Here is a 14,593-nt window from a genome sequence, read left to right as displayed (position 1 = left end):
TATTTGGTGACATAAGCAGAAGCTGGAGGAAAAAGAGAACACTTTTCAAAATGGGTGCTACTTATGCTGCGATCATCCATTGCGCCTAAAGTGAATAGTTTCATTTTTACATTGCAAAATGCCTCCCTTAACTTGTAATTAATATTACCGTTTTGCATTCTAAACACTAACTCGCGCACATAGTTACATCTGTGAAATTTCAAAGTGTAATGAATGCTTGGCTAATTGTGATGTTATATTGTTTCTCTGGGGAAGGGGTAATTTTGCAGCAAAGAACAGAAAATGTATTAGTTTCATGGATAAATTAATTGCTGCATTGAACACAGTTATACACTTCAGCTACTTTAATTTGAATTTCAGCCAACCACTTCACCTCTGTGGTGATAATCACCCGGAGCAACATTTCACATACCTAACATTTCTATTTGCTGCAGTTAAATACCATCAAGATTGCCTCAAAACACTCAAAATTCTTGACTGACCACATTGAGCTTTTCATACCAACAATCAGTACTCTAGGGGCAATAGCTTTGATTGCTTTGAGACAACAGGTAACACGCAAATAGAAGATTTAACATACAAAAGCACACAGCAATGCAAGAATGTTTTTTCCAAAATGACTGCTAATAAGCAATACCCAAAATAAAAAGACTAAAAAGATAATTACGGTCAATTTCCTTACATTTTGACCATTATTTAAAAAATGAAAGAATACGCCTACTGCACACTGTAGGATCATAGAATGACAGCACAGAAGGAAGCCATTTGGCTCAACATGCCAGTTTTTGACCAGAAAAATAGGCTGTATTGCCCATAATGAAACTGTAGTGTACAATCTCTCCAAAAGTTCAGTGGGTTTACCACTGATTAGCTGAGTCTTCGAATGGACTAGGGTGCACTCTGCTCTGTGGTCAGTGGGTGATCTCAGCTGCTGCAGTAGCGGAGTGCAACTGGCTCGATTTTAAGTACTTAGCTTTTGTCCTTGAGTTAAGTAAGTCACAAATAAACTCATCAAAACAGCATACTTTCAGCAAAGCAGCCCATGAACACAAATGTACTCACTCTAATCATCAATACAGCTTTCCTAATATCCCGAATGCCATCATATACCAGACGTGAAGCATCAATGAATTCATTTTCATCCAGCTGTTGAGCAGGATTGGTGCTCAGTGCTTCCACAGCAGCTTCCACTTGTTCAGTAAATCTTGGCATAACTAGAAATGGGAAATAGATGAATTGCATTAATACACAGATTACTCAAATGCACACTTTTAATGATTTGAACATTTTTAATGCGCTCTACATAGAATTACTGAAGTCTTTTTGAAAAATATTGCTCATCAACCATTTACTTCCACCAAGCACAGCAACATTCTTTGTTCAGAAGAATTGTTTGTCATTAGTGGCATTGCTCAAGAATAAATTAGCTTCATTAATTACACTTAATTAGTTAGATTTTTCACGATACGAGATACTTGAAATTGCTACAATTTCAAGTGTTAACAGTAGTTACAAAGAAGTAAATTGCTGCCATCTCGGCCAATGAGTCATTAGAATGAGATTACAATGATATATTTACTGACGAGAAAAATGTCAGAGTACTGTAGTGAAACAACTTTGCATGGTCCTTTACTCTCGTATAAAGCCCCACACATACAGTATTGAAGAAAAACCAGTAAACTAACAAAAACTCTAGTAGATCCTTTATTTGTGCGAAGTATCTCTCCTACTAAAAACATAGTTGCTGTAGCTCCCAGGCTAATACTGCTAAAAGCAGACAGGCCAGTCTGCAGAGCGGTACAATGCAAACTATGGTTTCCATTATCAAGTGTGCACTATAGATGAGGCAATGGCTATTTAATCTTCAAGCAGGAACAGCAACAGGAGCAAAATGCCCAATCAGCTTTAGCAACTGCCTGACACAATGTGGTCCTTTACTGAACAAATCCTACCTAATGGAAATGGCATTCTTTAGATTCTTGAAAAAGTTTTGGCTGATATGGCCATTTCTTTGGACTTGAGCTCTTAACCTTGTGACCATTTCTTGTACAATAGATGCCACACCATGGCCAGAATTCTCCCCAAAAAATTCTAAGTGTTGAATTTGCATGAAAACTGGAGTAATTCATGCAGTCCACAGAGTGAGAGATTCAGAGAAGAATCTCCCACACTCTGGACTGCAGAGGCCACCAGCCTCATTAAATTTCAGTGGGTGGGGCTTATTCCCGCTGGAGAGGCTGAAATCAGCGCACTGAGTGGGCTACTGCGCATGCGCTGATCTGTCAGTGCTGACCTCAGCACATGTGCATTGGTCCCGCACTACTGGCTAGTTCAATCTCGCCCCCGACCTCCGCAAAGCCAGCTCTCCGCCTCCCCCACGGCCTGATCGCTGGCCCCCCGAACATTTCTGAGACCAGCCCTGACCCTCCCTCATGGCTCTCTCGATGTCCAGCCCCACCCCCATCTCCCCTGCCACCCCCCCCCCCCCCCCCAGATTGCTGGCCTCCCTCCTTCCCCCACGGATCCCGATGCAGAGTGGCAGCAGGACCCTCCCAAATCCAACGATTGCCCTTCATAAGGAACCCCCCATCAGTCCCACCCCTTAGGTCCCCATATGGCTAATGGGCAGTGCCAAGGTGCCCCTGGGTATTGGCACTTGGTTCCTTGGGCCCTGGCTGGCACTGCCAGGGTGCCAGTGCCCAGGGGCACACCACCACCCCACCCTCCGGATGGGCCCCAATTGCCCCCCCTTCACTCCAGCGGTCGGGGCCCTGCAGCAGGGAGCAACTGTAATCCCGGCTGGAGTGAAACACTGAGATGCTAGCGGGCCCGGAGACTTCAGTCCCGGACCCACGAATTGTTTTAAAATCACATTCAAATGACCATTTAAATGGTCTTTGTGCCTCCCTGCCAATTTCCGGTGCGGAGCAGATGCACTGGAAATCTAGCGCTGGGAGATGCTAGCAGGGCGTGAACGCATGTGTGAACCCCGCAAATCGCCTGCCTGGGATTCTCCCAGCCCGCTGTGTTAAAAAATTAGCGCAGCGGGATGGGAGAATCGCTCCCCCCCATACTTCTGATGATCACTCCAAGAGTTGCTCCAAATCTCATGGACCATGAATGCTCAGAAATTGAATTAGAACGGAATCCCTACAGTGCAGAAGCAGGCCATTCAGCCCATCGAGTCTGCACCAACTCTCCGACAGTGCATTTTACCTAGATCCTATCCCCGCAAACCCACATATTTGATTCCCTCTAGCCTACACATCTTGGGACACTAAGGGGCAATTTAGCATGGCCAATCCACCTAACCTGCACATTTTGGACTGTGGTAGGAAACCAGAGTACCCAGTGGAAATCCACGCAGACAAGGGGAGATTAGATTAGATTAGATTTTGGTAATTTACATATGCCAGTCTAAAATTCAGTGACAATGTCCGTCTAAAAAAAAAACCCGTGAAAACCACTTATGATCTACGGAAGGTATGAATGGAGTACTTTACTATGCAGAATTTAACCCTTAGAGCGATTTCAATGGGGCTTTGCATAAGGCACTGTGTATTTGTAATTGTACATTTCAGCAATGCATCCCTCATCTTTCACATCACCCTTCCATCCAACAGCTCTGTCAAGAGACCAGAGATTTGCCCCAAATTTGATAACATAGCCCGTAAGGCCTTCAACTAGAGAGAAGGGAATGGATGCAGTGTGAGATCTACTGTTGCTTTAAATGACATGGGAGTAGGTGAGCATAGGCATGACAGTTCATATATATTCAGCACTTGGTTTGTACATATCCGAACAACCTCGGCTATACTTAGTGCTTAGAAGGAAGTTATTACCTGTCTCAGACAACAATTTGGTTGCTTCCAGAACCTTTTCAGTGTACACTCCAGGCTCATAGTTGTCCATCTCTGAAGTGACAACATGCACAACTCTTGCAGCACGTCCTCGGATTGCACCAGCTGTACGGTCTAGTCCATCTACATCCTTTTCCTGGAGTGCGATAACACATTTATTTACATCCTCGAGGATGTGATTTTCTGTTAAAAGAAAAACAGATTTAGTGTAATATAAAACTGGTTTATAATAAATTCAGCTCCCTACAAACCAAACTTAATTTTAAATGAAATTCATCAGCTTGATTCATTTCGCCCTTCCAATCAAGTTGTTTTTCAAATCTAACTCCAGAACTTGGAACACAAAATTTAGGTTGACATGACTGCAAAATTATGCTATCTTTTAGAGCAAATATCTGCATATTCTAATTCTTCAAGTGGGTGTTAAAGATCCCATAGGAGGGGAAAACTGGTTCAATTACTGCCATTTGTCCCTCAACAAACCTCACCAAAAACAAAGGACAAGGTTTTCAATTCCTGTTAGTGTTGGGCATGTTCAACGACAGGAGCGGAAAATGTTGTGAGAACCGCATGACATGATAGCCCCCCCCCCCCCCAAATCAGTTACAGGGTGCATTTCCCGATGATCAATGTCAGGAATATGATAAATTACTATATAAGTACCAGGCCCTGACACCAGAATCATCCCCCCACCCCCTACCAGAAAATCCATCTACGGCGGTGTGACGGCAGAACAGCGTCAATCACAACTGAACTCCCAAGGAGTGCACCCAGTGAGCAGATCTCCCAGGGAAGCTCAAGTGAGTGCTGCGCTCGTGGGGTGGGGTGGGGGAAGATTGGAGGTGGTGAAAGAGGGTCATGCCCAGCCTTTAAAAATGGTGCTCTGATCCTCGGCTGTTGATGTTGCTGACAGAGTGGACAAATAAGAGCCAGTCCTGCCAGTGATATGTTGTGGAACCTGTGACTTCAAGTTGTCTGCCTACACTTCCCACTGCTTCAGAACAGCAGCCAGCATAATCAAGGACCCCATGCACACTCTCTTTTCCACCTTCTTCCATTGGGAAAAAGACAAAAGTCTGAGATCACGTACCAATCGACTCAAGAACAGCTTCTTCCCTGCCGCCATCAGACTTTTGAATAGGCCGAACTTATATTAAGTTGATCTTTCTCAACAGCCTAGCCATAACTGTAACACAACACTCTGCACCCTCTCCTTTGCTTCTCTATGAACTGCATGCTGTAACTGTATTGCATGCAAGAAACAATACTTTTCACTGTATACTAATACATGTGACAATAATAAATCAAATTGTTTCTAATTGCTGCACTATACAGCGGAGAGAGCCACCACTGCTGTCGGCATCTTTGCTAATTTCCAGGAAAATCTCACCCAAAGTCATTGATCATTTATTCTATGTTTGTAGATCTGTGTACACAACTGGGCTCTTACAGTTGCCTGCACTTGAAATTTTGTGTCTGAAATGCCTTCAAGTCATAGAATTTCTACAGTACAGAAGGAGGCCATTTGGCCCATCAAGTCTGTACCAACCACAATCCCACACAGGCCCTATTCCCGTAACCCCACACATTTGCCCTGCTAATCCCCCTGACACTAGGGTCAATTTATCATGGTCAATCAACTTAACCCGCACATCTTTGGACTGTGGGAGGAAACCGGAGCACCCGGAGGAAACCCATAGATACGGGGAGAATATGCGAACTCCACACACAGTTACCGAGGCCAGAATTGAACCCAGGTTCCTGCCGCTGTAAGGCAGCAATGCTAACCACTGTGCCGTGCTGCCCACTTGAGTGGACATGCCAGTCACTTGAATGAAATACAAGTAACGCATTTCACATACATAAAAAATACAGTGATCTTGGGGAACTTTAACTGCAAGGAAAATTAATATATTCGAGTGTTTTTTTCTAAGTGCCAACTATATGGCACAAACATGCACCTCAAACTACATTAGAGTAATGTCAAAGCCCTGCCGCCCCATAAACAAGGTATCTGGAACAATTTAATCTAATTTTTGACTATCTGAACTGAAGAGTGAAGCAGAGCATGCTAGAACAGCCCCAGGCACACAAAAAAAAAGAAGGGGTGTCAACCTGATCTGGCTACAACATAGGACTACTTGAATGCCAAACAATGGAAGCATCATGCAACAGACAGAACTAAGCAATCCCACAGCCAACAGATCAGACCAAAGCTCTGCCACATTCAGTCATGAATGGTGATGGACATTTAAACATTGATGGAGGAGGAAGCACCACAAATATCCCAACCCTCAATAACGAATGAGCTCAGCACATCACCGCAAAAGAAAGGCTGAAGTATTGGCAACCACCTCTAAAGTGCTAAGTGGATGATCCATCTTGGCTTCCCCTCCCGAGGTCTGCCACATCAGATACCAGTTTTCAGTTAATTTAATTCACTTCAGGTGATATCAAGAAGCTGCTGAAGGTACTGAATACTGCAAAGGTTATGGGCCCTGACAGCATTCCTGTAGTGGTACTAAAGATTTGCACTCAGAACTAGCCATGTTCCTAGCCAAACTGTTCAATCAAGGGAATGAAAGGTTATTAGGAATAGGTGCGAATGTGGAGTTGAGGTTACAATCAGCTCTGCCATGATCTTATTGAATGGCGGAGCAGGTTTGAGGGGCTAAGTGGTCTACTCCTGCCCCTAATTCATATGTTCATAGTACAGCTACAACACTGGCATCTACCTGACAAATGTAGAAAATTGCCCAGGTATGTGCTGTCCACAAAAAGTAGGCCAAATCCAACCTGGCCAAGGACCACCCCATCAGTCAGTCCTTGATCATCAGCAAAGCGTTGGAAGGCGTCACTGACAGTGCTATCAAGCAGCACTTACACAGCAATGACCTGCTGTTCTGTTTGAGTTCTACTGGGGCCACTCAGCTCCTGACTTCATTGGTGCCTTAGAACAAATATGGACAAAAGAGTTGAATTTCAGAGATAAGGTGAGAGTGACTGCAGTTGACTGAGTGTGGTATCATGGAGCCCTAGCAAAACTGAAGTCAATGGGAAATGAGGGGAAAACTCTTCACAATTGGATCATACCTAGCACAACGCAAGATGGCCTTTGTTGTTGAAGGTCAATCACAAGTGTGCCAGGACATCACTGCACGAGTTTTTCAGAGTAGCATCCAAGGCTCAACTATCTTCAGCTATTTCATTAATAACCTTTCCACCATCATAAAGTCAGAGGTGTGAGCGTTCGCTGATAATTGCACAATGTTCAATATCATTCTCAACTCTTCAGATACTGAAGCAGTTTGTGTCCATTAGCACTTAGAACTGGACCACATTAAGACTTGGGCTGATAAGTGGCAAGTATGTTCTGTGCCAGACAAGTGCCAGGCAATGACCATATCCAACAAGAAAGGTATTAAACTATCTCCTCTTGCCATTCAATGCCATTACCAACCTCGAGGGTAGCTAATGTATGGCAACACCATCTCCTGCAAGTTCCCTTCCAAGCCACATATCATCCTGACTTGGAATAATATCGTCATTCCTTCACTATTGCCGAGTCAAAATCCTGGAACTTCCTTCTTAATAGCACTGTGCGGTTCAAAGCAGTGGTTCACCATCATCTTCTCAAGGACTGCTAGGGATGACCTAGCCAATGATGCCCATATCCTTTGAGAGTATTAAAAAGGTACAAGTTCTGCAAGTCATCAATTATGACATGTTCGCTTTCTTAAAATGTAAAAATTGATGATCTTACTGCAAACTTGTCTCATCAAAATTAGTTTTAAAAGCTGAAAAATGTCAATGCTTTGGTGCCAGAGTTTACATATTGCTCTGTACTGAACTTCCATTTAATTAATTCTCTTAGCTGAGGAACCTCAAAACCAGAACTGAGTCCGATTCTCAAGTTTTGCATAATAAACTCATTATTTAATTGCTTGTTTCAAAATAGCTTCCAATATTGGGAGAAAGGAGAAAAATTAGGCTCCAGTCCTTCGGATGAACTAAAAATTGGCCTCAAATATTTATTGTAACCCAGTTTTAGTTACTGGATTGGAGAGCAAAGGAGAGCACCCTTTTTAAAATTTGTCCTGAAAATTGTGTGGATGTATTAAAGTGAAAGATGGAAAGACTTTGGTTCTAAAATACATAAACATTGTACGGTATTTAACTTTGCAGCATTGATAATATTCTAAGACTACAAAATGAAATTTGCTTTATCCATCTATCCATCAAGTACAATTGCTATTTTAGCAAAAGACATGAAATGACATAGAATTCGTGAGATGACACAAAGCAGTGATGTTTCATGTTTATGGTATGAGGTTAGCCAGCAATGGCATTCAATTGAGCAATGATAACATTTACATTGGGATCAAAATTTGCTGTTTGGTTGGTCACAGTGTAAGAAATATATCAAGCCCAGTCACACCAGGGAGTTAGCAGTAATGATTTCAGCACATTTGAAATTAATGTAGAGTAACCAGAATAGTGACTAGCATCTATTACTCGGAGTAAAACTTTCAGTACTAATGCTTATTTTTACAGTATACTTTTGTGTATCCACATTAACTGAATTACAACCCAAATACATTTACTCTTGATAGTGATTAATTGTTAATTCTCATGTTATTTGGAATCAGATGGCGTGAATGTTCACTGATAACATTTAAATATTTTATTAAAACAGAAATACCTGAAACACACAGGAAGTCATCAATAGAAGTAATGTCATCCACCGCATCTGTCAGCACACGCACTTGTTTCTCCCATAGTTCTTTGAAGAGATCCATGTTGTCCTGAGCCACTTTACTTTGAGGTTTAGCAGCCAGGGCCAAGGCAGCATTTATAACCTAAGGGAACAATGCAAATAAGTTAGAGCTACTAATGCTTTTGCATCATTTTACAGAATCAATTGTAGGCATAATGAAGTCAAAGCTATTTGCAAGTTCATGAAATTTACTGAAAATCTTAACTTTAAAGTTGCCACATGCTAGTTTAAAACAAATACTGGTGATGCTGCATCAGTCAACAAAGCAAAACATATTCAAGTTTGCTGCAAATGATATCTTCCAGTTGTCAAAATTTGTTTTGGACTAGTATGAAATATCAATGGCTGAAAGTTGAAAAAGGACAAAAGACAGCACTTGGAATCACTCAAGTGTATAAATACATTGTGAGAAGAGTGTTCATTAAAAAAACTTGGCATTTCTTTTCAGTAGACAAAACACAAAAATCACTTAATTAAATTTTAGATTAAACAGGACGTTGTTTTGTCAAACCTGTGGACAAAGACCTTCCAGCTGAGTGGCTGCCATGCGAACTAGTTTCACACCTTCTTCATTGTTGGAAATGGAGCAAGCAAGGTTGGCAACCTAAAGAAATAAAAATAACCAGTGAAGTGCAGGTTTCAACACACAATCTGATTTTTAGATAAACTACTGGTACCACATAGGATATTAGAGTTGACAACAAAACCTAAGAACTAGGAGATGAAAATAGGCCATTTATCCCAATGAACCTGCTCTGCTATTCAAAAATGACATGGCGGATCAGATTGTGGCCTTAACTACAATTTCCCCGTTTGGCATCTGCCTGCTGCCCCCCCCCCCCGCAAGCTCTGGACTTGTAGGTCAAACATCTAACTCAGTCTTAAATATATTCAATAACCCAGTCACCAATGCTTCCTGGAGAAGGGAATTCCAAAGATGAATGAATGACTTTCAGAAGAAATTTCTCCCCGTCTTCAGTCTTTAATGAGAAACATTTTATTTTTAAATTATGCCCGCTAGATTCCCTAATGACAGGAAATATCCTCCCAGCATCTACCCTGCTCAGCACCTTCAGAATCATGTGTTTCAATAAAATCACAACTCCAATCAGTATAGGCCCAACCCACTCAATCATTTCTCATAACACAACCACCTCCCCCCTTCCCCCCCACCCCTATCCCATAAATCAACCTACTGAACCGTCTCCAACACAAGTATGATAGTGGTGTTACAGGTCACATAGGGATTCAGAACCGTTTACATACATGTTGTAGTTTGTAGCTATACATACTGATGATAGAGGCTCCAATTTTCTTTCCATCACACTGCTGACCAGGAACCACCATTACCAACTGTCATTGGCATGTGTTGCAAGGATTTACAGGTTGAGGCCCCGCCATTGACCCCTGTGGCACTCCACTAGTTACAGCTTGCCAAGTTGAAAGTGACCCATTCATCTCGGCTGCTTCCTATTCATTAGCCAATCCTTTATCCATGTGCTAACATATCACCCTAATATATCATCCTAAATCCTTGCGTACTAACCTTTCATATGGTACATCAAATGCCTTTTGACAATCCAAATAGATTACATCTACCGGTTCCCCTTTATTCACCCTGCTTGCTGCATCCTCAAAGAACTCTAATAGGTTTGACAGAGATGATTTTCCTTCCACAAAACCATGCTGGCTCTGCCCGATTCTATTCCGATTTTCTAAATGCCCTGCTCCTATTTTCCTGATAATAGATTCTTGCATTTCTATAATGTTAGGCTAACTACTCTGTAGTATCTCTCGTTACAGTTGTAACTCTCGTTTGAGCTAAGCGTGGATGATTTTTTAAATTCATTTTCGTGGGACATGGGCGTCGCTGACTGGCCAGCATTTACTGCCCATCCCTAGTTGCCCATGGGCAGCTGAGAGTCAGCCACATTGCTGTGGCTCTGGTGTCATATGTAGGCCAGACCAGATAAGGACAGCAGATTTCCTTCCCTAAAGGATATTAGTGAACCAGATGAATTTTTCCCGACAATCGACAATGGTTTCATGGTCATCAGTAGATTCTTAATTCTAGATATTCTTTATTGAATTCAAATTCATCTGCCGTGGCAAGATTCGAACCCGGGTCCTCAGAACATTAGCTGAGTTTCTGGATTAATATTTTAGCGATAATACCACTAGGTCATTGCCTCCCCATTCTCAGAATTGGTGGTCAATACAACAATTTTGTCTGCAAAGTTATCCAACAGAAATGAATCATAATACCCCAGTTAAAAGAAAGAGCAACTCAGTTGTGGTGTTCCAATGATTTTCAAGGGCTAATCAAGTAGTATTAGGGACAACCACTCATCTGTTCCATTCCTTCCATACATTCAAAATGAAACCACTGATATGTTCAGATTTTGTAAAATAATCAAGCTGATAAAAGATGCTCGTCATGAAATTCTGAATCTTTTCTTCACAGGATATTTCTAGCTTATTCACGAATACAGAAAATAATTTTCATGAAAAGACCATAGCTGTTAATAGAGATAGACATGTTTGATTCAGCAATTATGAAAATCTGCACTCACCTCAACCAATTTGCTGGCATGGTCACGAAATACTTGGGCATACTCTTTCACTTCCTTTTCATTACCATTCTTGGCTGCTTCAATCAAAACCAGAAGGGGAACATTGGTCTCCAAGAAAGAGTCTGATACATGATCCATGACAGCTTTTCTCAACTGTTAAAAGTAATAGCAATCAATGTTTAAGCTCAACAACGCAAACACTGCAGTACTCACTTTCAGTAACTGTGCATTTAATTTGACTAAAATCAAGTTGTGATGTTAGTTTCATACTGAAAAATCCATATACTTGCAAGATGTTGAGTATTACATGTTATATTTTTCAATCTTTCCATGACCAGTTGAGAAAAAGTTACTTGTAATACCTTGCTCAGAGAAAGGAAATTTTACAAAAAACCTCTTAGCAAATATATTATGTACCAAAATAATTTTGGGCTACCAATATTTTATTGTTCAAGAGCTATTTTGACTGGTTTTAAAACGATATTCACTATGATCATAGACAGCCGGCAAAATGTCCTCATGGATTTTGGCTAGAATTTTCATGCACTGAATCTGGCCTTTATTCTAGCCACAGTACATCTATTATGCATCCGAAGGGACTGAGAATTCAATGACTTCCTGCCACATTTCAGTGAAAAGCAAAAAGCAAAGTCACTATACTGATGGACCTTCCACAGTGCACACTAGCAGCAGTCACGAGAAATAGATACTGTAGCACACAATCTATACTGAAAGATTGGCGTTATATCTTCAACAGACTGACATGTTCCACATCGCTTCCATTTATCAGAGATGTAATAACTGCACAATGCATATGTCCATCCCCAACCGCAAATTAAATGTCTTTGTGTTTAAAATAGGAGCCACAATATAACGTGAATGTGTAAATCATTAGAAATAAATCAGGGGACTGGAAAGTACACATTAACTAGCCTTGAAATAAACCTTAGCTGCGATCCCAGTAGCCCTGACTATAGAAGAGGTAGACTAGACAGAAGAGCAATGGGACTGTATTTCTGGGGTCATGGATTGGCTTTCTGAGTTTTGGGTGGCAGTGGCTTTGGAATAATGCCAGATTTCTAAGATTATCCCAGTGTTAAAGGTGGAGGTGAGCTTGGGAAGCCGTGTCCATTTGGGCCCTGATTCTTGGTGAATTCTGGGTGGGTGCCATCAATTCTGATAACATTCCCAGACTTGGTGGTCATCAGGTGTCTACCACTTTGATGGTGAAGACAGCGAAAAAGATGGTGTGCTGAGTGCCATTTTGAAGAGTGCTTCAATAGCTTTTTCACTTTTTCTTTCCCTGGTGGTAGTTGCTACCTTTTCGATGATTAGGAAGCAGGTTGCAATGGCACTGCTCTTTGATGTCTACTGTTGGAACAATCAAGAGGCACCAAGCTGATGAAGCAATTTCCAGGTTTTCATGCTGGAAAATTAGGAATCCAAGTTTTCAGTGGTTTTGCATCATTTAGAAAGCCCATTTGTGTTGCCATGTCTGGGTCTTGAAGGACATTAAACTCTATGAACAATCTCTCACCCATAGAACCAGCATGCAATTTATTCTTTACTGTAATCATGGTGGATACTTCTGGTGATTGCCATTTTCAGGAGTCTAGCAAAGCAGTCATAGTACTTTCTCTGGATTATATTCACCACAGTTCCCATGGAGCTAGTACATGAAGCCTGATGAAAGTTCTATCTTGGTTCAGGACTGAGGCGATTATTAGCACCAAAGTCCCTACAAATATAAGCACAATGCTCAATCAGTCTTGAGTGTGCGCAATTTCTTAAGGGTGTTACAGGAAACGCTGAGCATCCATTCTTTGCTGTTACTCGGTGTGAAACAAAGGTCTGGCGAGTATTCCTTCTTCCAACTAGCAGAAAAAAGGTACTTGGCTGTTTGGCATTGTAAGTGAGATGGATGTCAGAGGCCAGTGTCTAGTTTGCTAGTGAACTCGGTCTACTTTTTGGTTCCCCCAGATGCAGTGTTAAGTGCTGAAATTACAGATGGCTTGGTGGATGTCATTTGGTATGGCGATGGTTGGCCAGGTCTTGATCAGCAGCTTGTAAATATTCATAATGGGCAGCTTGCTCACTTTGACTGTAATGAGGAACAGTAAGCTTTCTGTTGGAGAACTCTTCAACTTTGGTAATCAGGTCAGCCAGACATTTGGCCCTACAATAATACACGTGGCATAAGCACACTACCATGTGAAATGCAGAGATCTATAGATGATATAGGTTGGGTTCAGGCAGGTGCGTCTCTTGGAAGGCAAGTTCTAAGTTCCCAGCAAGCTCTCACACTTTGGCTCTACACAGATCTTTAACGTTGAGTTGATAAATGCAGAGTTCTGGACCAATTATCTTGTTTAGTTCCTTCTGCAAGATACTCATGATTGACATCCAATGCTTCCATATATTTTAAATTGGGAGGGAATATTTGGGCATTCCACCATCTTGATGATGATATTACTTGAAAAGATCTCAAAACAATCAACATAGGGAGATCTTAAGATGGTTGAATGATTCAACCTTAAACAAATTAAACTGGCTTTAGAAGCCATTCTCCCAAACGTGCGGAGAAGGAACAAGCCACTCTGACTAGGTCCTTGTACTTACTACCAAAATTAAGGCAGAAGCAATTGAACATTGAAACTGCCTTCAAAGTTTTGTCACTGGCAAACAGAACTATCTGGTGCAAAGACCTGCTAATGAAGTTTCAATAACCATTCAATGCTGGAAAGCTCTGGCTTATCAATCAACTTGCACTTACATTGGTTACAGAACTAGCCAAGTATGTGTTCAAAATTGTCTGGCACAGGGAGTAGTACTCAGAGCAGCTTTTTTCAACATCTATGGCAGATACTTAGCCCTACACCAAATACTGGAAATTCAAATTACGAATGGGTTACCTTTGGACAGGAGTTACCTTGGGACAGGACTCCTCCCTGCCAGCTTATCAACACCAGGCAAAAAGTGAAAACTGGGTGAACAAGGTCTGTAAACTCACTGGATCGTCATGGGGGAGCAGATCCAGAACACCCTGCACCATAACTGTGGTCCAAGTCTACTCCAGCTGTCTCTTTGGCTTGCAGCCATCACACAGATTGTAGACTTGCAGTTAAATGCCATGGGGATCATGTGTGGATGCTTAAGTTCAGTCCAACTAAATGACCCCCAACACCCCTGCCTGCCATTCACCACAACACCATTGCTCTTTGCGAGATGGAAAATTATGAACAGCAGTGACTTCTCCTTTCACAAAGACAACAGCAAATATTCACAGTTGGTGATCAACCCACTATCCAGATGTATGGAACCATAGGATGCTTGCAGCATAAAGGACCAACTATTTGTTGGCCCAAAAGCAGAGGTCCCTCTCT

General features: G+C 41.8%; 1 protein-coding gene across 1 annotated transcript in view; it reads right to left on the bottom strand.

The window, feature by feature from the left end:
- The window catches only part of ctnna1 (catenin (cadherin-associated protein), alpha 1), a 172,662-nt gene that overhangs the window by 28,475 nt on the left and 129,594 nt on the right, over positions 1 to 14,593 (bottom strand). Inside the window, exons 9-13 of the mRNA XM_078231172.1 lie at positions 11,211 to 11,363; positions 9,149 to 9,241; positions 8,563 to 8,719; positions 3,843 to 4,043; positions 1,063 to 1,214 (exon numbers count right to left, since the gene is read on the bottom strand). Of these exons, the coding sequence (XP_078087298.1) occupies positions 1,063 to 1,214; positions 3,843 to 4,043; positions 8,563 to 8,719; positions 9,149 to 9,241; positions 11,211 to 11,363 (756 nt within the window). The remainder of the gene's footprint in view (positions 1 to 1,062; positions 1,215 to 3,842; positions 4,044 to 8,562; positions 8,720 to 9,148; positions 9,242 to 11,210; positions 11,364 to 14,593) is intronic.

This window comes from Mustelus asterias, chromosome 16 (genome assembly GCF_964213995.1).
Source record: "Mustelus asterias chromosome 16, sMusAst1.hap1.1, whole genome shotgun sequence".
Taxonomy (NCBI): Eukaryota; Metazoa; Chordata; class Chondrichthyes; order Carcharhiniformes; family Triakidae; genus Mustelus; species Mustelus asterias.
This window is presented reverse-complemented; position numbering and strand designations above follow the sequence as displayed.